General features: G+C 37.2%; 1 protein-coding gene across 10 annotated transcripts in view; it reads right to left on the bottom strand.

Annotated features, from left to right (window-relative positions):
• LOC106883233 (ras GTPase-activating protein nGAP) overlaps positions 1-26205 on the bottom strand; it is a 567079-nt gene extending 540874 nt beyond the window's left edge. For 5 of the 10 annotated variants that reach the window (XR_016237793.1, XR_016237794.1, XM_089339019.1 and 2 more), the window contains exon 1: positions 25703-26028. Coding sequence is in view for 8 of the 10 variants with exons in the window: in XM_089339019.1 (XP_089195145.1) it covers positions 25703-25772 (70 nt within the window). In the remaining 2 variants the exon portion in view is untranslated. Of the gene's footprint in view, positions 1-25702 lie in introns of all 10 variants that reach the window. The other 5 variants (XM_089339023.1, XM_089339025.1, XM_089339021.1 and 2 more) reach the window with 1 other exon arrangement.
• Between the last annotated feature and the right edge of the window lie 995 nt (positions 26206-27200).

Genomic DNA, 27200 nt, shown 5'->3' with positions numbered 1-27200 from the left:
CAGCCTGCTCGTGAAACGAACCTGCAAGTGGCTGAGCACTCCGCAGACACGCGTACCCTTAACGTAGTTCTCAGGGAGATTCAGTGTAACACAAAGTGTGACAAGGCTGGCCCTTTGAAATACAGGTACTACTCATTTTTACCAGCTGAGTGGACCGGAACAACGTGAAATAAAGTGTCTTGCTCAAGGACACAACGCGCTGCCGGATATCGAACTCATTACCTTACGACCGTGATCCAAATACACTAACCACAAAGCCACGTACCTTCACGACATACATACATACATACATACTTTCCCAATTCACTAAGAAGCAACAAATTAAAGAACTCAATACAAGTATAGAGTATCCGTTAAGACATTAGAACTAAAAGGTTCAACTTTCCAGTTTCAGGTTTTCGCTCATTTTGCTGGTAATGCGTTTATTCATGAATTACTTCAATTATCATATTACACAGGAAGTTACCGAGAAAATTACTTTAAAATGCGTAGTTTACTTTTTAAACGACAGGGTGAAAAAAACAACCATGTGAGCAATACGAGAAGAAACGGCTGTTTCACGCTGACGCTTTGTATTTCAGTTCTGGTTTTCATGGAAATACACCAAACGTCAGATATCGCTCGTGTTTAACTTCAGAGATTTATAAGTCTGTAAGCTAGACATTAATAAGCATACGTTATTTTGTCTAGAGGACTGAATTCTATATTTAGTAAGTGGAAGCCTTTTTTTTTTTTCCCAAAAAAGAAAAAGAAACTGTGTGTGTTGTGCAAATGAGATGCATAAGTGCGTCGTGTTTATATATATATATATATATATATATATATATATATATATACGCACACTCACTCATATATTAAGAATCGAATGATATATATGCACGTGTAAATATCTAATTGCACGGGAGTATAAATGAGAGAGAACAAGAGAGAGACAGTAAGAAGAACAGTCAGAAAGAGAAGAGGTATTGACAAGAAAAGTGCATATGATTTAATTTCATGCCGTATCCTCCCCTCTCTTTCTCTTTCTCCTTCCTTGCCAGCCTTCTTTCCTCCATTTCTCCCCACCACCACCACCACCACCACCACCACCGTCCTGATAACACCCCACCCTCCCATCAGTTGCATTTCCTGAAAGTAAACAGACGACATTAATCAAACTCTTAACAACATCTAAAAATAAACGAAATAAATTAATAAAATAAATGAATAAACAAACGTAACAAACAATCGATCTGTGTTAAACTGTGAGTTGTACAATGGTTTTCTCAGTTGTAAAGTGGAACGGTGAACTAAGGCTTCTTTGAGAAGGAAAATAAAACAGCATTTCACTGAAACAACAGATGTAGGTCAGAGGATGTGTTGAGGCCAATTACTTTGTTTCCAAGTTTGTATTTAGACTTTCGTTTCACAAGAAACACGCCATTTTCTTTTTTTTAATCTTTTACTTACTTGTTTCAATCATTGGACTGTGCCTACGATGGGCCAGGGTTTTGAAGAGCTATTTTAGTCGAACTAAGCTTATTTTTAAGCCTGATTCTTTTGTTGTCTTCGTTTTGCCGAACCGCAAGGTTACGGAGACGTAAACATATCAGCCCGTGGTCAAGCAATGTCGGGACAAACAAAGGGGCACACACACACTATATATATATATATATATATATATATATATATATATATATATATATATATATATATTAGGAAGTTAAAAGTTATGTCCGGCCATAGAATGACCACAAATTTTACAGATTCGCAGGCGGTGCATAAACTCTCTACACCTGGTGGAAGAAATCGATATATGAACTACTGACTATATATACACAGACAGAAAAACAAAAGACGAATACAGGTGTATAAACAACAGGTGTATTAGTTTAACGCTCGGAAAGCTGAGAAAGTCTTTTACATTTCGAGCCTACGCTCTTCAACAGAAAGGAACACGAGGAAATAAACAGAGAGAGAATAAAAAAAAACTTTTGGAGCTAGCGGTCAATCATGGCTGCTGGCTGTGATACACACACACACACACAAACACACACACAACGTTTCCTTTCAGTTTTCGTCTACCAAATCTACTAACAAGGTTTTGATCAGCTCGAGGCTATAGTAGAAGATACCTGTTGAAAGTACCACACAGTGGCACTGAACCCGAAACCATATGGTTGGGAAACAAGCTTCTTAGTACTGAAAGTTACAACGTTTCATTTACGAATACGTCTATTGTTAGCCTTTCTGTTACGCTTTTATTTAAGCATGTCCTCGTTAAGTGTTTTGGCCTGTCATCTGTCCTTGTACGGTTACTGGATAAACACATACACACAGAAAGAACTGCAACATCTACCGCCAGACATAGTAGTAAGATGAATACTTCAAACAATAAGTACCGAACGACAACTGTCGTCTAATCCGCTTGCTATAAGACTAGGACGGCACGATCAGCGCTGGCCTTGGGCTGCATAACAAACAACAATAACTGCAGCCCAGGGGAGCTAAATCAGGTACACGTTCGTATAATGAAGCTATGTCTTTATTTAACAACATTAACAAACCACAAAAGCATTATCATTGTAATATTGGACAAAACCACTGACTCAACACCGTTTCATTTTATATTCACGAACATTTCACATACTGAATGGTTGTTCACACACACACACACACACACACGTGTATGTGTATATATATATATATATATATATATATATATATATATATATATATGCATATATATTGAAGTATATATGGAATTTTGATTTACTGTCTGATGACTTTTGGGCCAACCCTGTATATTAATATATACATATATATAAAAAAAATACACATTAAGTACAGGACATCACCAACGTAAGCACATACATATATAGATATATAATACATATTGTACACATACACATTGTACACAGACGCAAGCACACACACATATATAATACACATACACACACGCATGACACATTCACCTACACTCAGACACGCATACCCCCCCGCACACACACACACACAAGCATTTGAGTAGACAGCAACGCATCCAAAATGACAACAACAATTTCAAGGCAACACCAAACTGATATCTTCGTTTTATGAAAGGAAAAACGATCCCCTCAAAAAAACACACAAAAAAATATCTGGTTTTGCAGCAGAAGACAAAAATTGTATGGAAACTCCCAAGAGAGCTTGAAGAAAAAAAAATAATTGATAAATTTCCAAAGATATATATGATTAGATTGCAGAAATAGTAATACGACTGCTAACAACGTTTAGACGAGTAATAGCGATGAATATATTATGCATAGTGATACAACTGTTGACTGCAAACATAAGAAAATCTATTCTAAAGTAATTAAAGGCCGCGAAAGAATGAAAAATGAAGTCCACTGTCGTATTATGGTTGTTGATGGCACTTCGTCGCTTACGACGTCAAGGGTTCCAGTTGATCCGATCAACGGAACAGCCTGCTCGTGAAATTAACGTGCAAGTGGCTGAGCACTCCACAGATACGTGTACCCTTAACATAGTTCTCGGGGATATTCAGCGTGACACAGTGTGACAAGGCTGACCCTTTGAATTACAGGCACAACAGAAACAGGAAGTAAGAGTGAGAGAAAGTTGTGGTGGAAGAGTACAGCAGGGTTCGCCACCATCCCCTGCCGGAGCCTCGTGGAGCTTTAGGTGTTTTCGCTCAATAAACACTCACAACGCCCGGTCTGGGAATCGAAACCGCATTCCTATGACCGCGAGTCCGCTGCCCTAACCACTGGGCCATTGCGCCTCCACCATCGAATGGCTCGGAGGGGTATATCAGTAAAATAGAAATGAAAGAAGTCCATAGATTAAAAAAAAAATGGTTGAGAAAAGCTGGTTTACTATTTACTATAACATTTAGTGAATGATCAGGACTTTCAAGTCACGTGTTTGACTGAAGTACCGTAATTCTCAGCTGCAGACGACAACATATAAAGACAGTAGCGTATACTATACACTTCTAGAGTAATTACTATTTAATGATAAATAATAATTTCAGCTTACTGAATGTAGATCCGTTGGTGTTATTATTGCGCTCTTTAGCAATTAAAATAAACGTTACTTGAAAATTTCTTTTATTAGCGATTAAAACCTTCGACAAAGTACTGTATTTTTGACATCTTAACTCATAAATATTTTTATAAATTTCAACTCTGGCGTTAATTATGCTTAACAACTCAATTTTTATTGATAATAAAAACGTGTGTGATTGATTGATTAGAGTTTAAAATCCTTCGAAATATCGCTGTAAATGCTGTTTTATTTCTTTACTTGTCTCTGTCATTGGACACCGTCTTGAAGGGGTTTGGTCGAACGGACTCCGGTGCTTATTTTCAAATCTGGTATTTATTCTATACGTCTCTTTTGCCGAACTGCTAAGTTACTGAGGCGTAAACAAAGCTGGCTGTGAAATAGGGATGAGGAAACACGCACAGAGAAAAACGCACGCGCGAGCGTACACACACACACACACACGACGAGTTTCCACACAATTTCCTATTTCTTTATTGCATACAAGGGGTTAAACATAGAGGGGACAAACAAGGACAGACAGAGGGATTAAGTCGGCTCTATTGACTCCAGTGCGTAACTGGTACTTAATTTATCGACCCCGAAAGGATGAAAGGCAAAGTCGACCTCGGCAGAATTTGAACTCAGAACGTAACGGCAGACGAAATACCGATTTCTTTATTACCCATAAAGGGCTATACAAAGAATTTTTAAGACATCACAAAACATAAAGACAGTACAAAACGCAAACATAAAATCGGGGTAATTATAATAAAATGATAATAAGCAAGAATGAAAAAAATGAGGTGCAATGTCCACTCGATCCCCGAAATCGGGTGATTACATTTGTCCAGTTTTTCACTTTTACTTAAACATCATGTATACATTTTCACGGTTTTGCAACTAAAAAAATTGAAATACTCGTGTTATTTTTCTTCTATTAATCACTGTTACTTCCGTCCTTATCAACTGCAAATAATCAGTTCTAGGGGATGGTGTCTCTACCAACCATACCCGTTTCGTTATTATATTTTCACCAAGTTCTTTTATGTACTCCCAGTGGTTTTCCTCGTGTATCAAAATGCATTTCTCAGCACATTTCTCAGGCATCTTCACGGCTAAAACGTGTCTTTCCGGCTGTAATTACTTTACTTTCAGGACACGGTCTCAGATCAAATTATTTGCCAGACAAGTATATCTCCGAAATATAGGACATATTGTTTTCCATAATAAAATTTACGTATAAATGCTTCTGTTTCTGTGAATCCATTACTGTAGAATAAAGAGCAGTGGATTAGCAGAGGTGATACAGTGTTGAAAAAAGTATCTTGCGGTATTTTCTTCCGGTTCAAATCCCGCCAACGTCTTCTTTACCGTTCTTCCGTTTCGGGACGATAAAATAAAGCACCAGTCAACCTCCGTAATCAATGTGATTGACTTTGAAACTATCTTTTTTTTAAAATATTATACGAGTAATCTCTGTTAAATAAAATAATTCCAAGCTGAAGCTTTTAACCCATTAACAGCCAAATTTATTCATATTTTTTGGCTTTGTCAGGTGTCTTAGGAGTTGGAATAATATATACTATTTAAATTTTCTTCATATGTGAATTATTTTGGAAATTATGATAAATTTTTCGGAAAGTCCCAAATGGGGATTGCAAGAAAAAAGCAGATTCATCTGTTTCTGTTCAATTGCAATAATAAACATTTTAGTTGTTTTCTTTTTTTTTTTTTTTTTTTTTTTTGAAACTATAGTATCAAATGCGAATGTGTATGAAATATCAATGAATGATATAGATTGGAAATGCAAAAAAAAAAAAAAAATTTTTTTCAAAACAGTCAATAATTTTGTAGTTAAAAATTGCAATTTATGACAAAATGTACTCTAGAAATTAGCCAGAACTACTAATAACAAACTTTAACTACTAAATATTGTTAAACACATCGCTTCAAATGCAATGTATATAAAGCAATTCACTTTAAATACAAAGAACAACCCGCAGTGAGACTGTTTTTAGCAGATCCCCAAATAGGGGTCATGGCAGCCGATGAGGTTAACTGGAAATATTCTTGACGACTTCACAGAATTCACGTTTCGGGCTCACAGCGATTGTAAAGAGCTCTGTGCTCCTGCTGTTTACCGCTCTATAAATAAAGATAACGCATTTAATATCCGAACTATGTGTCAATCCCATATTTTGAAGAGATATTTGCAGGCTTAAAAGCCAACGTGTAGACCGCAACTTATAGGTGTATGTGTGAGCGTGCGTATCACAGTATGCTGCATGTACATCTTTATATCAATCTATGCTAGATTACATTTAAACTCACGAGAATTGAGCGAACACTGTATCAGATATCTATATTACATGTATTGGATGACACACACATATTCATATACATATTTTTAATGTTCTTTCATTTTCCACATAGATATTGTCATATCTAATTCTAAATTTTTCATTGGACACTTTCAGCGATAAATTCCCCATTTTTGGATCAGCCAAAAGGAATGGTGAGCAGCACGTATCTCCACACACACACACACACACGTGTGTGATTGGTGATGCAACTGTAACTTCTGCCGGTTATTAACGAGATAGATTAGATAAGTAGATAGATAGATAGATAGATAGATAGATAGATAGATAGATAAGTAGATAGATAGATAAGTAGATAGATAGATAAGTAGTAGATAGATAGATAGATAGATAGATAGATAGATAGATAGATAGATAGATAGATAGATACGCACACACAGAAAGGATGTCAGATTATAGAGCATGTATATGTGAGGGAGAGGAAATTTCAGCCATTTATACATGCACAACACTAACAAAAAGGAGAGAAAAAAAAAGACAAAACTATTGCATATAGAGCAATATTTATTTGAGGAACTAAAAAGCATCTGCGCCCTACCCCCACCTCTCTCTTCAACCATTCATACATGAAACAGCACACAACTGATAGAGGAGGTAAGGGGGGGGGACCCAATCCGTACTTTATGTCCTGAAGTAAATTGAGATAACAGATAAAGTAGCAAGAAGGGAGTAGGTCGAGATATTAATAATACACACACACACACACATACATGTGTGTGTATGTGTGTGTGTGTATACATATTATATAAGATATACATTATATATATATATAATACATCATATATATATATATATATATATATATATATAATATACATATATAATATACACATATATATATAATATACATATATAATATACACATATATATATAATATACACATATATATAATATAATATACACATATATATAATATAATATACATATATAATATACACACACATATATATATATATAATATACATATATAATATACACATATATATATAATATACATATATATAATATACACATATATATATAATATACATATATATAATATAATATACATATATAATATACACACATATATATATATATAATATACATATATAATATACACACATATATATATATATATAATATACATATATAATATACACACACATATATATATATATAATATACATATATAATATACACATATATATATAATTTCTTTTATCTTTCTTTTACTTGTTTCAGTCATTTGACTGCGGCCATGCTGGAGCATCGCCTTTAGTCGAGCAAGTCAACCCCAGGACTTATTCTTTGTAAGCCTAGTACTTATTCTATCGGTCTCTTTTGCCGAACCTCTATTGTTACAGGGACGTAAACACAGACACATGAACATATATATACGCGACGGGCTTCTTTCAGTTTCCGTCTGCCAAATCCACTCACAAGGCTTTGGTCGGCCCGAGGCTATAGTAGAAGACACTTGCCCAAGATGCCATGCAGTAGGACTGAACCCGGAACCATGTGGTTGGTAAGCAAGCTACTTACCACACAGCCACTCCTACGCCTATACAGATTGCTTTAGTGTCATTTTGTCTCCACTTTCAGTCTTTCATACAAGCATAGGGAGTAAATTCAGCGTGGCTTGCACGATTTGCTAGAAATAACAGCTAAATCTGTTCTCCCTCTCAAAGTACACCATACGTTAAAAAATAAAACAAAAGTAAATGGATAATTCATATTGGATGTTGTACGATGAGATGCTCAAAATTCCTAGCCTTAAGGTTATCGCGAAAGGCGTGATTGGAGGGCTTTAGAAAACTGACGGACCGCTGCAATAAGTGTGTGAATCTGGGAAGGGGAAGATGTTGAATAAAATCATATTTTGGCGATCCTCCTGTATTTTCTTTTACCCAAGCCAGGAACTTTTTAGCTCCCCCCCCCTCATAATCGTGAGAATACGAAAAGAAAAAAGAGGAAAAAGGCAGGATGGCCACGGTCAAAACAGCTCTTAGTGGAAATATTGGATCTTAGTGGAAATATTGGATCGTGGGACTAAGCAACAAGGATAGTCATACATAACTATACATACGCATTGAAACCCTGTAAGAGATAGAGAGCCCTTCCAACCGCTCTGGCCCCGCTCCACTCAACGTTAATACTTTGTTAATACTTTGTTAAAAGGTAGACAGACTCTGTATTATAAACAGCAGGTTTTTGTGCGTGGAGAGAGAAATGTGTTTGTACGGCGGGGGGAGGGTGGGCAGAGAATGAAACGGTGATGAAGATGATGGTGGTGGTGGTGGTCGTCGTACTGGTAGTGGTGGTGGTGGTGGTGATAGGACAGAAGAGAACCGTCAGAAAAATCAATAGATAAAGGCAACACGTGCTGTGGCAGTTTAAATTGGGAAATGTTGTTCGTCTCTCTCTCTGTTTCTCTCTCTCTCCATACCGCTATAAACCCTCACGCAAACCTATCTTCCTCTTCACACCGCCACCGCCGCCGCCTCCATAACACCCTCCCCCACTGAGCGCGATTTCTGATCAGCAAGAAAACGAAACTCATTATGGCTTGCTAGCTTCTTTCCAAGTCCATACGATACGATGATAGCAATGCAATGGACGATGATTGCCAGTAACAGCAGCAGTGCCAACAGTAGTAGTAGTAGTAGTAGTAGTAGTAGTAGTATCTAAGCTGTGTGCGAGACAAGAGTTAAAATGATGGGAGTTGGGGAGGAAATGTATGAAAGTGGTATTTATGTGCTTCCATAACTTGCCGGTTGGGCTTATCGTTCGTTCTCAATTAAAGCAACTTCACCTAACCCTCATATTGAAAAGAGAAAACGCTTTCCCCTCCTACCCTCCCTTACTGAATATTTCATCGTCCCTTTATCAGAATGAATGAATGAATGAATGAATGAAATATAAGTAGATTTCATTCATATTTCATTTCACCCATTGTCTTTCTCTTTCTTTCCTAAATTTCTCGATCTTATTAATCTACCTGTAAGATTTATTTATCTCGAGCGGATCGATATTCGTTCTTATTGAAAGCATTGTTGTCCCTTTTACCTGCAACAGAATATAAGAACATACCTGTGTTTCATTAATTTTTCATTTATTCAATTTCTCGATCTTATTAATCTACCTGTAATAACAGGTAAAATATCTATTTACATATTTATTTCCATGTCTCTCTCCAATTATCTATTTGTCCTTACTGAATGCATCGTCACCCTTAACCCACATTTATTTCATTAAATTTTAATTCATTCACTATCTTTCTCCTTTCTTTCCCAATTTCTCGATCTATTAAATCTACCTGTAGTTACACGTAAATATCTATCTAAATATTATCTGCCTATATGTCCATTTATCTATTTGTCTATCTGTCCGCCTACTCAACCACAAATTTATTCAACAGTTGTCAAGTGTCTGCTCTCTTATCTTATTATCTTATCCACCTGTTTATTCAACTCTTAACTTATCCATATTGCCTATTATTCTCAAGGTTTGTCTTTCATACTCCGCCGGTCACTATTTAGTCAACAACTTGTCTATCTAGCCATTTTCCTTTCCATTCTCTGTCTACTGCATCATCTGCAGACGAATACCATCTACCACTTGTCTCCAAAATTCCTTCTTCCACATTACTCTTGTTAACTTGCTCTTCGGTAGTCCAGAGTTTTCAACCAGTCGGTCAATAAATGTCCTGCCAGGACGACTCCCATGAAGCTTTCTAGATGTTGGTTCACACATCAGCATTTGAATCGCCCCTTCATCCTTGTCAGGGCCGGCCCTAAGGTTGCTGGCGCCCCAGACAAACTGAACTTCGCCGTGTACAAGCTGACGGTCGTAGAAATTACGTTGTCTTTGTCACGCTCTCCTTGGCGCCCCCTAGCACATGGAGCCCCGGGCGACTGCCTGAGTGGCCGGCCCCGATCCCTGCTACGAAAGCAGTGTCTACAGCAGGGGTTTACAAACTTTTTGACTCGCGGACCCCTTTATATTTCAGGCTTTACCTTAGCGACCCCCTTATAAACGCTTATGAAATTTATACATAAATATTTGCTTAAAATAACATTTTTACATTTATTTATTTAACAGTATTTAACAAATAGGTTTATTGTCAATTAAAAGATTTCGATTAAAAAACATATGAAATCAAATTGCCCATAAAAAGTATTTGCTGTCCACGGACCCCCTGACTTGTCTTTGCGGACCCCCTGTGGTCCGCGGACCACAGTTTGAAAACCCCTGGTCTACAGGATCTGAAAGCAGCACTTAACATCAAATGGAAGTCTCATACAACAAAGTAGGTTCTTTATGGTAATCTTTCCAAGTGTTATCTCCACCATAATAGAAAGAAGATGGAAGACTGTGGACACTATCTCGGTTGGCGAAAATGTATTCCGTCCATCCCCACGCTCCAGCCATGACAGAAAGTCAGCTGACCACTGTAAGTTACTGAAACGCCAGTCAGTTAAACACCATTGCTTTTTCTTGCTCAGATCGGTGAACTATGCCTCCACGTTACATTATTAACTAAACAGAGAGGCTCCAATGTTCTTATTCGATCTACTACAAGTTCTCACTCACAGATACCCAATATCTTTGTCGCGCCAGCGTTCTTTTACTCTTTTATTTGTTTCAGTCATTTGACTGCGGCCATGCTGGAGTCATGACTGCGGCCATGAGTCGAGCAAATCGACCCCAGGACTTAACCTTTTGTAAGCCTAGTACTTATCCTATCGGTCTCTTTTGCCGAACCGCTAATTTACGGGGACGTAAACACACCAGCATCGGTTGTCAAGCGATGTTGGGGGGGATAAACACAGACACTCAAACATACATACACACACACACACATATATATATATATACATATACATATATACGACGGGCTTCTTTCTGTCTCCGTCTACCAAATTGACTCACAAAGCATTGGTCGTCCTCGGAGTTATAGTAAAAGACACTAGCCTGGGGGGGGGGGGTCGTGCACAGTAGGACTGAACCCGAAACCATGTGGTTGCAAAGCGGGTTTCTTAACCACACAGCCGTGCCTGCGCATAAAAATAAAATTTCCAATCAATATTTAATATTTAGTTACACTGCTCGCGATTCCGAGATCAAACCCAGTCACAGTCACCCGTAGATTACATCCGGCCACGTTCGAGATATTCAAAGAATGGGGACAAATCAATAAAACACATCACAATCCCTGTCAACATTTTAGCTTTTGTGCCCAAGAATGGTAGTCGTGTGTCGACAGCCGTTGGAAAGTATTTACTTAATGCTTGAGGTCAAATTACGCTGAAATCGATAAAACAAACATTTTGCTTGTTCGGCAATCAACATAGTAAGATCTAAAATGTAATCTTGATCTCCAATCTAACGTAGAAAATTGTATGAATGGAAGGTTATTTACTAGTTCAAATATGCTTGGGGTACGTTCGAACCCGTAAGAAAGTCATTGGCGATCTTACGGTACGAGTCCTAAATATCGGCCTTTTCCGTAAAAAGTGTCTTCAGCGATCTTTACCAAAGATCGGTCTTTTCCGTAACACCCGCACGATCTTCACTACGGTGTTAGGGTTAGGGTTTTAGTGTCAGGGTTAGGATTTTAGGGTTTGTGTTAGGGACGGAATTCCCTAACGCAAACCCTAAAACCCAAACCCTAACCCTAACTCTAAACTTTTCAAAATAAATCGCGCTCTTTGTATATCTTTCGCTGTTATGACGTCGTTTCCCTGTTTCTATCCAACACTTTTTACGGAAAAGGCCGATATTTAGGACTCGTACCGAAAGATCGCCAAGTTATTTATTGTGTTTTGTTATGGAGAAAATTTCTCGCTGTAGACAAATGGTGTAAATACAACAAAGTCAGCTCGCAGCACTAACTACACAGATTGTAAGATGTAAGCACTTCGGAGTGGTTATCTCCTCTTTAGTCACAGAAACTGGAAAAAAATGCGCCACGAGACACATCCCTGCTTAGCGCTGAGAGAAACTCTCATAAGGACTTCTGGTACGTAAAAGCACTCGAAATTATATCGTTAACAGGCGAGAATCAACTGCTACGGTCGCCAGAACTACCTAATCACGTGGTCTATCAAAGATCTAGTTCCGAATACGTTTATGCACCAAAACTCCTCATGAGAGTTTCTCTCTCAAGGTTTGTTGTTGGCACTCCGTCGCTTACGACGTCGAGGGTTCCAGTTGATCCGATCAACGGAACAGCCTGCTCGTGAAATTAACGTGCACGTGGCTGAGCACTCCACAGACACGTGTACCCTTAACCGTAGTTCTCGGGGATATTCAGCGTGACACAGAGTGTGACAAGGCTGACCCTTTGAATTACAGGTACAACAGAAACAGGAAGTAAGAGTGAAAAAAAAAAGTTGTGAAAGAGTACAGCAGGGTTGGCCACCATCCCTTGCCAGAGACTCGTGGAGCTTTAGGTGTTTTCGCTCAATAAACACTCACAACGCCCGGTCCGGGAATCGAAACCGCGATCCTATGACCGCGAGATCGCTGCCCTAACCACTGGGCCATTGCGCCTCCGCTAACGTTTCATAAATAGCAATGAAACACAAAAACAAAACTGGTGCTTCCAAACGAAGTTCATTTCCGATAATTTTTCTACGCCCACTACACAAGCAATCCCTCCACGCTCACTCTTGTCTCCCTCTCTGTCAAAATGTAGTGAACCACCGATATGCTTAATGAAAATTTTTTTAGAAAAACGTTATTTCACAAACTATAAAATATAAAATAGATATACAAAGTAGTAGGAGATGGAAGCTATCAGAGTTGACAAAGTGTCAGTCTGCAACGTGAAAGACGAGTAGTTTGTATCCTTTCTCTAGTGATACTCGAGGTGAGATGGTTGTCAAGGAGAAAGCTACTCTGCTCTGTGTATATGTTTCAACAAGAACTACAAGCGCTTTATTTTTTTTATTATTATTGTTATTTCTGTTTTTCTTTTTTTCATCTGAAGAAAATAAATCAGAAGAGCTTTTGTGAATTTCTTCCTTGTAAAATACTGGATTTTTAAGGCATGATAGATAGGAAAAATTTGGCTGATATATTTCCAGTACATCAATATTCTGAATAGAAAGTATGGAAGGTGAAATCGAAAATGTTCTCGGTACTTCGATATTCAAAGTATGGAAGGTAAAAATTGAAAACATTCTCATTAACTGACAAAGGAAAAACATTTCACAAATATATTCGTTTATTCTTTTACTCGTTTCAGTCATTGACTGTGGCCATGCTGGAGCACCGCGTTAAGGGTTTTAATCGATGAAATCGACCCCCAGAAGTCGATTTCTTCTCGTGGTTGGGTGGGGTGGGGGTACTTTTAAAAGGGCGGCACTTTTGGGTCTGATGTAGACAATATGTGTTTTTTGCGGGGTCCCGGGGCGGCAAACGGAAGGGCTGCCTCGGGCGACACACACTCTAGCTACGCTAGTGCCCAGGGATTATTCTTTGCAAGCATAGTACTTAGTCTATCGGTTCCTTTTGCCAAACTGCTAAGTTACGGAAGCATAAACAAACCAGCATCGGTTGTCGAGCGATGGCCGGGGAGACAAACACATACACACATAAATATATACATATACGACGGGCTTCTTTCAGTTTCCGTCTACCAAATCCACACACAAAGCTTTGGTCAGCCCGAGGCTATAGTAGCGAATACTTGCCCAAGGTGCCACGCAGTGGGACAACACAGGACCATATGGTTGGGAAGCAAACTTATTACCACGTCTAGTTAGTTTTTTTTTTAATTGCCAGAATCGGTAACTTCTTTTGTTCTATGGAACTGGCGTAAGTGATATAAACTTCGGTAGTTTAGCAAGTCTGGGAGAGAATGTTAAGTTGTTATATTTCCCGTCACTCAATACTAGACAATACAAGTGGATTCGAAACCGTTTCCTTAAAGTTTCAAACGATGTAGAAGGCGAAGAAGAAGGCGAAAAAGGAGGGCGAAGAGGAAAGCGAAGAATCGGAGAATGAGAAAATGTGGAAAAGGCAAAGAGGCGGAGAATGCGATAAAGCGGTGATGGCGAAGGCGCAGAGAAGGCGAAAAAGAAAAAGAAACGGAAGAAGAGGGGAAAAGAAAAGAAGAGGAAAAGAAAGAAAAGGAAAAGATGAAGGCACAGAAGCGGTTGCAATATCCAATGGCCATGGGCCAAAATTCGCAATTTTGAATTTCCATAAGAGGAGAATATCGTTTAATTACTAAGAAAAGATCTAACCATTCATTTCACAATTTTCAACATCAGACTTATGTGGATTGGGACTTTCTAATGTTTCTGCCAGCTTACCGCCTTAGCAATGAATGGACAATATCAAAAGCTGATTGGCTGAGGCAGCTGGAGAACTCGCGCTTAATCGACAAGACTTTCGTTGTAGTTATCATCAATGCGCTACCGGCGTATAATACATGACGATATATATTAAATGATATTTATTTCTCTCTCTGGATGATGAACTGAGCGCGAAAGATTTTTCAGAGATACATGTCATGTAATATAAATTTGCCAATTTAATGTATCTTATAAGCATGAAACTATTAGTAGCTCTTTCGTTATTGTGTATATTTAAATGATATTTATCTCTCATTGAATGAAGTACTTTTTTTTGTTGATTCTACCTATATTGGAACTGTAAACTATAACACACACACACACAATATATATATATATATATATATATATATATATATATATATATATATATATATATATATATATATATATGGAAAAAAGACAAAGTAGAAAATGCTAAAATACTTTTATAAAGAACATTACAGAACCGGTTTCGATCCTTGAGATCTTTTCAACAGTAAATATGAATAATAGAATTTTTTTTTTTAATTTTTCAATAATTTTTCAAAAATCTATTATTCATATTTACTGTTGAAAAGATCTCAAGGATCGAAACCGGTTCTGTAATGTTCTTTATGAAAGTATTTTAGCATTTTCTATTTTGTCTTTTTTCCATACATATCTACTCGTGTGTTCCTTTTCAACCTTTTACATATATCTATAATAGATATAGATAGATATCGGATGAACTGCTAGATATAATTAACAAATGATACATTGTCATGGAAAAAAAGGGGACCACACAACGAAGCTTCTATGTAGGTCACTGTCGTTAATAAATAAAATAATACAAATAAATAAAGCGGTGGGCCCAGAGAAAAAAAACATCGAGGTAGCTTGTACCGCGTCGCTCGCTCTGCTCAATGTAGCAACGAAATTTGTGAGGAAAAAAAATGTATAAACAGAAAAAAACAAATAACCCACTTAAAATGAGAACCACCAAGAATATATTTGTGTCCCTAGACTTAAGAAGAGATTTTATTTATTATATAATAAGAAACGGGGTGATCACAGCTTGGAATGATGGAAAATTTCGCTTGGTTAGCTTCCGTTTCTCAGCGTTGATTGATGTGTTGACCGACATCAATTTTCCGAAAGAGATGAAAGTCAATTTACATCAGACGCTGCTGTGAATGTGGGAGTCAGTCGCCATAGGATGGCTTGACTTGCTAGAAATAACAGCCAAATCGCTCTCAAATTACACTTGCCTCAGAGATAAATCAAGCAATGTAATCTTTTTTTATATATATTTTATTCAGCCTCGGGTCGACCAAAGTCTGAAAGAAGCCAGTCATATGTGTGTGTGTGTGTGTTTATCCTCCACTGCCACTTGACAACCGGTGTTGATATGCTTACGTTTCCGTAACTTGGCAGTCCGGCAAAAGTAACCGATACAAGTAGTACCAGGCTTTAAAAAACCTGAGAAGATTAATCACTGTCATGATTTAGGACACATAGAGAACGTTTATATGAGAGGGGACACGTCATCGAGGAATACTCGTCCCATTAACCTAGATAGCGTGTATATCAATGGGGACACGTCATCGAAGACTACTGGCCCCATTAACCCAAACAACGTATATATAGTGGGGACACGTCACTAAGGACTACTGGTGTCTAAGGTACCTTATGATCATCGTCGTCTTCAACTCTAAGCACAATGTACCCGATGGCCTCACGTGTATAAAGGGCCTGTTTCTAAACTATGTACGCCGTGGCTTACTGTTAGAAAATAAATACTATAGGGTCCAGAGCATAGATTTGTTCAGGAACCTTATTGGTCTAGAGGCCCAAATCTGACCTATGTATGCTTGTTGTCAGTAAACTAAAATAAGGCACAGTGCATTGATTTCTCAGGGGGTTTCACAGTCCTAGGGGTCCAATTATGATCTATGTATTCTGTGACTTGTCAATAAATACTGGGACCCAGTGATTGATTTGTCCGTGAACCTTATGGGTCTCGAGGCCCAATTTCTTGTATATGCTATGGCATGCTGTCACTAAAATATTGTAGGCCAGGGTACTGATTTGTCCAGAGGCCTCACAGGTCTAGGGGTCCAATTCTGATCTATGTATGCTGTGCCATGCTGTCAATAACTAAGTAGTGTTGCGCCCCTGATACGTTGATTTTGGCCAATAAGACTGCTAAGACGGCCCCCACCTATATTTACCTTATAATATCGAACCCAGGAGGATAGAAGGCAAAGCTGACCCCCCAAGACAAAGTTGTGTATTCACTGACCCAATGACTCGTCCCGTTTGTATCAGACAGGAAGACATGATTTGAGGGAGATTTAACTGCTGTTCAAAACAGGGCTAGTGCTCTCGACACCTTTCCATTGAACCTGGAGAGAGAATTAAATTAACCTAGCCAGAAGGTCAGAGATTTCGGAAGATGGGAAGAGCCGGTTATACCGACCCGCGTGTATAAGTGTATGCACACGTGTGCGCGAGTGTGTGCGCGTGTGGAGTATTTGCGTGTGAGTGCATGCAGGTATGAAAGTCGGATGTGTGAATGGGTGTGCGCGCGAGAGAGTGTGAGAGCAGATGAACGTGACCGCGGATAAGCCTCTATTATACATGTGTGTGTGTGTGTGTGTGTGCGATGTGTGTTTCGTGTGATGTGTGTTGTGTGCGATGTGTGTTGCGTGTGATGTGTGTTGCGTGTGATGTGTGTTGTGATTTGTTTTGCGTGTTTGTGTGTGTGGTGAGAGAGAGAGTGCGTGTGTATGTATGCGCGTGGCTATGAGTATGAGCGAACGGGAGTGAATGCAGATGAGTGCATGTGTCTATGTGAGTATGCGTACGTGAGTATGTATATTAAAATTTCGCGGTGTCACCCAGTTAGTAAATCAATAGTAAGAATGCCGTCATATGAAGTAACAATATACTTATGAAGTTATTTATAACAGCTTAGAGTTTAATTAGAAGAGACTAGCAACACATTTTTGTCTTTCTGGGTCAAAACCAGAGAGAGAGAGAGGAAAGGAAAGTAGAGAGAGAGGAAACGAAAGTAGAGAGAGAGGAAACGAAAGTAGAGAGAGAGGAAAGGAAAGTAGAGAGAGAGGAAAGGAAAGTAGAGAGAGAGGGAGGGAGAGCGTGGAGGAGGAAGAGATGTGAGAGGAGGGTGAATTGCTTGAGTGAATGTGTTGAGGTTTTATGCGGAGATACAATCGCCTGAGAAGGGTCAGAGGCACAGTGACATCTACTTACGTCATCAAAGGATGGGATCAAACCGAATAGCGTATACAGGGCAGATGTGTGTGAGTGTGCGACACATATATATACACACACATGCACACATATATACACAGGCACACATATATACACACGTGCACATACACTATATACACACACGTATTATATATATATACATATATATTATACATACACACACATATTATATATATATACATATATATTATACATACACACACATATTATACATGTATATATATATTATACACACACACACACACATATATTATACACACACACACACATATTATACACACACACACACACATATTATACACACACACACATATTATACACACACACACATACACACACACACACACACACACACACACACACACACACACACACACATATATATATATATATATATATATATATATATATATCCATTCATTTGTAAAGAAACGATGTTGTCACAACCTCACAAACTGTATTTAACTATATTTTTATATTCATAAAACAATAAACATGTGTTGAATACGTAATAAACGAGTGAAAAATATGCGTGTGAAATAAGTAGCATTACGAATGAGGGGAGCGAGGTAAAGGGCTGTGATGAGTGCGATGATGGTGATGGTGGTCGTCTGCTAACAGGTTAAGATGAACATGTAAAAAGAGAGCCTTAACTCTCCCCCCAACGCCGTCCCTACATAAAATGTTACTATCGTCGACATACTGATATTAGCAAACTAGAAGAAAGACGAACGGACCGAAGTGGGAAGGTTCTTGATGGCAAATAGACATGCTAGAAATAGGAATGAAATATCCCCCACCCGTCCACTAAATCACCTCGTAACGTCTTGAACACTTTGGATAACTATATTCAGCCGGAAGTGGTCGTGGATGGATTGCTTTTGATGATATGTCTACTCAGTCAGACCTGATAGACAAGATGATGGAGGGGAGAATCATAAAGTCCTTTACTGGTAGATATTAGGAATCAAGATGGATTAAGATGCAGTAAAGAGTTTTTTAAAAAATGGAAATATATAAACCGGAAGTGACGACAATAAATTCCGATAATGTAAACAATTTATGTAATATAACCGAATGATACGAGTGGGTGCGGGTGTTTGGACGCTGACTCGACATTCAATGTTTGTGTTACAGTACTTTTTTGTTTACCCTAGAGGTAAACATATACATTGCATTCACCATCACAATATCCCACACCACTCCACACACACTAGCACTGACCACATATATATAGTCAATTCAATGAACAAACAATTCAAAATCGAATAAAAAACGAAGAGAGAGAAAAAAGGAAAAATGAACGTGAGAACGTGCACAAGAATTATGTTAGTTTGGCGCTTGGTAAAAGGAGAGAGTTCATAATGTTTCGAGCATGGCTCTTTGTCGGAAAGGAGAAAGGGAAAAATCCAGGGAAAAAGGAAAACCATCATCCGTCCATGTGTGGTTACATTTCTCTGTGTGTGTGTGTATGTGTGTGTGTGTGTGTGTGTGTGTGTGTGTGTGTGTGTGTGTGTGTGTGTGTGTGTGAAATAGAACTCAAAATATGAGTATACGTATATTTTTGTTAATATTTGGCAGAAGCAACAGAGTGACTCGAGGGATGAGAGTTTCGTGTGTTCATAAGTTTGGTAAGTGCCAACGCACGAAACTCTCGGCGCTTGAGTTACAGTTGCGTTTGCTAAACGCGCGCGCGCGCGCGCACAAATAGAGAGTAAGGGGGAAGAGAACGATATATTACAATATATTAAGTTGAATACGACTGACAAACACATATATAAAGATAAAAATGCTTACAATGAGAATGTGGATATAGGAGAGAGAGAGAGAGAGAGAGAGAGAGAAAGACATTACACACAACCTAGATTCTCAGAGTGAGAGACGGGGAGGGAGGGAAGGAGAGAGAACAACATTAATATGTCTTACGTCAAATGCGTCAGCGTCGAATCAACGACGCCAAAACGTCTCATCCCTCAAATATACGTAACTAAAGAACATGAATCGACAGAAATAACGTCGCCACTTCCCGTCGGTTTTTTCTGTATAGCTCAGCTCATCAGTCGTGCAGGATTATCGCATTGCTCACATGTAACTGTAGTGGCTATCATGCTTCGACTGCAAAATGGTGAGTAAGAGATTTCAGGATGGTGGAAATGTTAATTTGGGTCTCTTGTGAACCCAAGAAGTCTTAAGACCGAGGTTGAACCTGGTTCCCGTAGTATATAAGTGACAGATAACAATTACTCCCTACTGGATGGGATGCTAGTCCATTAGAGAGTTAACTTCCCAGCTTTTACTGGAAGAATTTTCAGCTGAGTGAACTAGCGCATGAAGTGTTTTGTTCGAGACAGACGGAGAGAGAGACAGAGAGAGAGAGATAAGGTGAAACAAACAGAAAAATAGAACTCAAAAGACGATTTTTTAAATATATATATATATATATATATATATATATATATACATTCTAAAATGTAACTAGACGTGAACTGTTGGCGATTTTTTTCCCTCCTTCCTTTTCTTTTGGACTTTCCTATGTCTCTTGTTTCCGAAGAAGAGCTATGCTCGAAACATAAAACAACCATTCCTTCTTTCCTTCTCTGAGCATCTTATTAATACATTGCACGTACCACATACTCGCATTGTTTGTTTCTTGTCTTTTTTTCTCCGTTTTTTTTTTAAATTATATATATACATATATATATATATATTAATCAACAGACGTTACAGAATTATTCAAAGGCCGGCGTTTTTTGTGCGTTGACACTTAATCAAACTTTGTGTTTGATAAAATGCCAATGTACGAAACCCTCGGCGCTTAAGTCACTCTGTAACTTATACTTGATTAATAAAGTATCATATATACATACATACATACATACATATATATATATATATATATATATATATATATATATATATATATATATATGTGCATATATCGTACATACGCGTGCATATAACCCCTCACTACGCCTACCATCGGTCAACAGCTGCAAGTGTCAAATCACTGAATAAGCATTGTGTGTGTATTATGTATGCGTACAGTGTGTGTGTGTGTGTGCGTAGAGAGTGTGAATGTGTAAAAGGCGAGTGGATTTGTGTGTATGTATACTGTATGCGTGTATGTGTGTGTGTGTAGTGAGTCTCCGTCGATTTTTTCAACGACGAGTATTCCAGTTGTTCGATCAACAGAACCTACTTATTGACTGATATATATTGAAAAGGCTAAGTATTTCACAAATATACATTTATTGCGCGCGCACGTGTGTGTGCGTGTGTGTGTGTGTGACGTTGCTTGAGTGTGTTGCCGTCCGAGGCATTTCTTGGAGCTGCCCCCCCCCCATCTCCACATACAGCTTATGCAGCAGACTCAAAAGTGCCATCCTAATGGCCACCTCCAACTAGCTCGTCTTTCGACATTGTCTTCTATGTCTTACCTGTGTAAGTGGCTAGGTATTCCGCAGACGGATTGATAGTCTATCTTTAACATGATTCTCAATTAGAAGTAGGCACAAGCCATCTGGAAGGTTTCCACACAGTTTCCATCTATCGAATTTCAATCACAAGGCTTTGCATCAGAGTCTGCAGTAAAATACTAAGATATCAAGATACTTGTACGGTGGAATCACACATCCAAGATCGCAAGATGGTGAAACTAACACCTTTACCATCGGCTATGCCTACACATACATACATAGTCCCATGCATGCCTACATAAATAGGATAATTACGGATAACTTTGAAAAATTTAGCTTCAAAGTTTATATTTATACCAATGATAATTGGTGCAATTTGTGTTGTGTGTAAACGATTGAGTAACAATCCAGATAACCCACGGTTTTCAGGAAAGAAAAACAATCAAACACCTAAGTTGTACAGTATAAATACAGTTTGTAAGCGGAACAATAAAAATATACAAGACTTTTTTCAAGTTTCAAATGTGAATTTTTTTTTTGTTTTTTTTTTACATTCAAAGATCGGATTTTTGTATCTTTGTTAGAAACCAGTTTCTTTCACACAGGAAGAATTCAAATAATTAAAATCAGAAGAGGACGTACGTACATACATACATAGATACATACATACAAACATACGTATCTATAAGCATGCATACATGTACACGCGCGCGCACACACATACACAGTGTATTCCAAGAAAGAAACGAAAGTACGAGTTAATGAAAATAATGCGAGCATTGGATGCGGTAGAAGGTTAAAAGGGAAAGAATGGGGAAAATAGAACGACGGATGTGTGTGTGTGAGAGAGAGAGAGAGAGAGAGAGTGAAGGAGAAGTAGAGAGAGAGAGCGGAGAGCGAAGGAGTGCAAAAGACTGAAAAGAATAAGGAACAAAATGATAAGCTAGAGTTCTAAGAGAGAGAGAAGCGCGAAAGGGGATGAGGGGGACAAGTGGGAGTAAAGGACAATGTGTAATTCAGGTAGATAAAGGGTGGGAGGAATGAGTAGGAGGAAGGAAAAATGGATAGCAGCGTGTAAAAGACAAAGGTCCAAAAGGAATAAACAGGCAGATACAGGTTTGGTGATGCAAAACAGCAAAACTAGTTTGCTGAGTGCTAACGAACGAAACTCTCATCCCTTGAGTCACTCAGTCTCTGCTGAATATTGTGGATATTTAGGCTGCTTTTAAATAAAGCATATTACTCTACCTCTCGTATTTGAGTACACTTTTTTTCCACCTTGTTTCACACACACATATATACAGAGAGAAAGAGAGAGAGAAAGATCTGTTGATTCACCAGAAGCGATAACTTACAGGACTAAATACAAGTGCAGAGTATTCTTTGATATAACTGAAAGCACATACCCCCCCCCCTATATTCTGTACACCGAGTAATTCTTTCCCGATCATCAGTTGGGCACCACAAAAGAACATAAGCGTTTTTCCTTCATTTCATATTTCAAAAAGGAAAACAAATCAAACAGTGAATAGCTCAGAAGAAAAGCAGGCTCGGTTTACCAGCTGATGGCAACGAGTAACTCCCTTAGTATTGGAAAAAGGAGCCTTTCAGTTATATATATATATATAGATAGATAGATTTGTAGTCAGAGAGAAATTGATATATAGATCGAGAGAGAGAGAAATAAGGAAAGACGTGGTTAAGGTTGAAGAATAGAAATGAACGAGAGAGAAAGAAAGGAAGAAAGAGACAATTGTAGAGAGAGAAAGATAAATAGATAGATCGAGATAAAGAGAGATGAGGTAGAGCGATGGAAGTGAGAAAGAAAGAGCATATAGAGATATAGCTATACACAGAAAGATAAGCAGATAAATCGAAAGATAGAGAGAGAGAGAGAGAGAGAGAGAGAGAGAGATAAAGAGATAGGAAGGAAGATTAGAGAACGAATAGAAATGAATGAAATACAAAGAGAGACAGACGGAAGAGTATATTCCGTTTGTGTATATACACATTACATATATATATATATATATATATAAATAATGTAATGGATATGTGGTGCAAGAGATCATTGCGGAAAGGAAATACAATAAGATAAGCCTGTACACGTGTGTTTACTTTCTCTACCATTCACTACCGGACGATCTTAAAGTAACGTTCTCATTAAATATCCAGGTAGAAACATTTCCTACACTTACATACGCACATATACGCACTATTACGTTGTGTATACTGTTCCGGATAGGCGAAATCGGGCGTTACACCTGTATGTATGTGTGTGTGCATATACGAGTGTATATATGCGAGGATACCTATATATTTTATAAAAGGTAATTCACGCATTAAATGCACACTTATAGATGTGATTCAATGTGTGAGTTTGTGTGCACACATTTGTATGAATAACTGAATGAATGAAATTACGTGTGTGTGTGTGTGCGTATAAATGCGTGCAAACAGCTGAATGAAATTCTGTGTGCGTTAAAAACACCTGTATGAATGAACATATGTATAAACACCTAGACACACATTTGAATCTATGTATATATATCTTATATATATATATAATATGCACATATGTTTATCAATGAGCATGCACACATCTATACACGTAAATTTTACGTGAACACACACACACACATACAGATATATGAATATATTACGTGAATACACCATCATCATCATCTTCATATATCTATACATTTTATATGAATGCATACACACATATTTTATATCAATGCATATATACAGATCTATATACATACACATCTATGTATATTCATGTGTGTATGAACACACACACACACATATATATATATACATATGGTTATGTATATAAACGTGGGTGGGTGGGTGTATATATATATATATATATATATATATATACATACATACACACACACACACATATATATATATATATATATATATATATGTAGATAGATACACATACATACACACATGCGGGTGTATATAGGTAAAGGTATTAATATTTAGATGCTTATATTCATATAGGTAATATGTGTGTATACATTATATGCATGTATATATATATATATCTAAATATCTTATGTTTACATATGTGTGTATATTCACATACTTATAAACATATGCACGCACACACACACACGGATATATAAAAATACCAGCATGCATATGTATACACATGTGTGTGTGTGTATATATATATATAGATAGATTTGTGCATGTAACAGGTGTGAATATATTTAGTATATATATATATATATATATATATATATATATTTACATATTATATACCTATGTACATAATATATATATATTTATATATATACAGACGTACATAAGTAGATATAAGGCAGTAATACAACTAAACTTACATATGCTTGTTAAAATGATAGACAGATCGAAACAGAAAAGGTGAGTCCCACATAGAGAGAGAAAGGCGGTAGATCGTAAATTTGTTTGTGTGAAGAATAAAAAGGGGATTGAAGACAGAAAGATTTTTGTAAAAAATGTACGTGAAAGAAAACGTAAACGACGAATAGCTGTCGGTATGTTGTAATATCAGAGATAATATGTAGTAAGGTGGGGCTATATACGTATATTTACACACACCTATACACACTCACACATATCTATATCTACATATATATACACACAACATATACACACACATATCTATATATACATACACACACACACACATCTATATATATATAGATATATATATATATACACACATATCTCTATATATATATAATATATATATACACACACCGATATACATACCTATCTATTTATATATATATATACCCATATACATACCGATCTATTTATACACACACATATATATACATACATTTATATACATATATACACACCTATCTATTTATACACGCACATAGACATCTATATACACACACACATATACATATATATTCCCGTGTTGGCCCCTTGTGGGCAATAAAAAATCACACATATATACACACACACACACAGCCAAACATATTAGAACACATGTATATATGCACACGTGTGTGTGTAGTTATATGTACGATTGCTCTCTCGTTCTTATATATATATATATATATATATATATATATATATATATATATATATATATATATATATATATATTCCAAGTTTAATTATTTAAAAAGGCGAGACAAAACTGAAAAGCTAAACGCAATAACGCGCGAGAAAGACAGACAAACACTTTATTTTGTTTATGAATATAAAAGAAAATATATTTTAAAATTAAAAGACCACTAAAATATTATTTCAACTTACCCCAGACATTTAACCAACCTTCGACACGGCACGGATAACAGTTATTCCAATTAGTATCAATGTTTGCCATTTCTGAAGTTTGTGAAAGGCTTAAGTAAAAATGTATATAATATAATATTATACACCGACAACAGGTCTCTCTGTGTCTTCTCCTCCGTGTAGTATTATAATATGGATGGCTGTTGATGGCAAATTGCCTTTAGTGAGCAGAGAGTGAGAGGGAGAGTGAGATGACGATGGTGATGATAATAGTTGAAGGAACGACGAGGGAAAAACTGAGGTGAGAAGAAAAACAGAAGAAATGGTGTTTGGTGATGGTGGTAGTGGTGGTAGAGAAAGAGAGAGAGATGAGCGAAGGAGTAGGTGTGTGTAGGTGCGCGCGCGTATGTGTGTGTGTGTGTATTATATTACATATGTATGTATGTATGTGTCCGTGTGTCAATTTATGTATGTGTGAACGAGAAGTGTTTCCCTTCTGTTGTTCGTAACGTTTTCTGTTGCATGTGCTTTCGGTGTGTGTGTGTGTGAATATTTATGTGTATGTGTTTTTGAATAAATGTGTGTCTGCCTGTATGTGTTACATATATGTGTGTGTGTGTCTGTATATATATATATACATATATACATATATGTATATATATATATATATATATATATATATATATATAGATGCGTGCGTGCGTGCGTGTGTGTGGCTAAACAGCGTGTGTGAGATAATAATCTACAAATATCTTGATATCCTATATTTCATTATATGTATGCCTCTGTGTGTATATATGTGTATGTGTGTGTGTGTGTGATGCCGGAGAATATGTTTTTGTTTTCATCGTTACGTTTATTTCCATCGAAACATTTTCGTTATAAGTAATTTCAGGAAACGGTTCGCACCAATTATTTAAACAGACTGTTTGTTGCGTGTGTAATTTTCGTCGTTGATCGGGGGGCCCTCTACACAATTCCTACACTCTTATAAATACACATAAATTCGTACATATGACTCTATCCAGTGTGAAGACTACTCGCCGGTCTTGCATATGATTGTACCGTTAGGTTAGAACTGACGTACAGGTGCGCGCGTGTATTTACGAGGCACCGACCACACATACATACGTACTTTCGTTTATACACATGTATATCTAATGTGTGTGTGAGTGTGTCTCTCTCTCTTTATATATATATATATATATATATATATATATGTATGTATGTATTCACAGAGTTCGCGCGCACACTGACACACGAATATACTTAACTTTCTCGATTACTGATTTTTGTAAGCAGCACAAGGCGAGCATCTATATAAAACAGTGATATACACACGCACACACATACACACACACACACACATATATATATATATATATATATATATATATATATATATATATATATATCCACACAGAGAGAATATAGATTGACAGATAACTAGATAGATAGAGTGAGAGAGAATATAGATTGACAGATAACTAGTTAGATGGAGAGAATATATATATAGACT

Source organism: Octopus bimaculoides, chromosome 21, assembly GCF_046866305.1.
Source record: "Octopus bimaculoides isolate indiv1 chromosome 21, ASM4686630v1, whole genome shotgun sequence".
In the NCBI taxonomy this organism is placed as follows: Eukaryota; Metazoa; Mollusca; class Cephalopoda; order Octopoda; family Octopodidae; genus Octopus; species Octopus bimaculoides.
The sequence above is the reverse complement of the archived record's forward strand: the minus strand, read 5'-3'. Positions and strand labels throughout refer to the sequence as shown.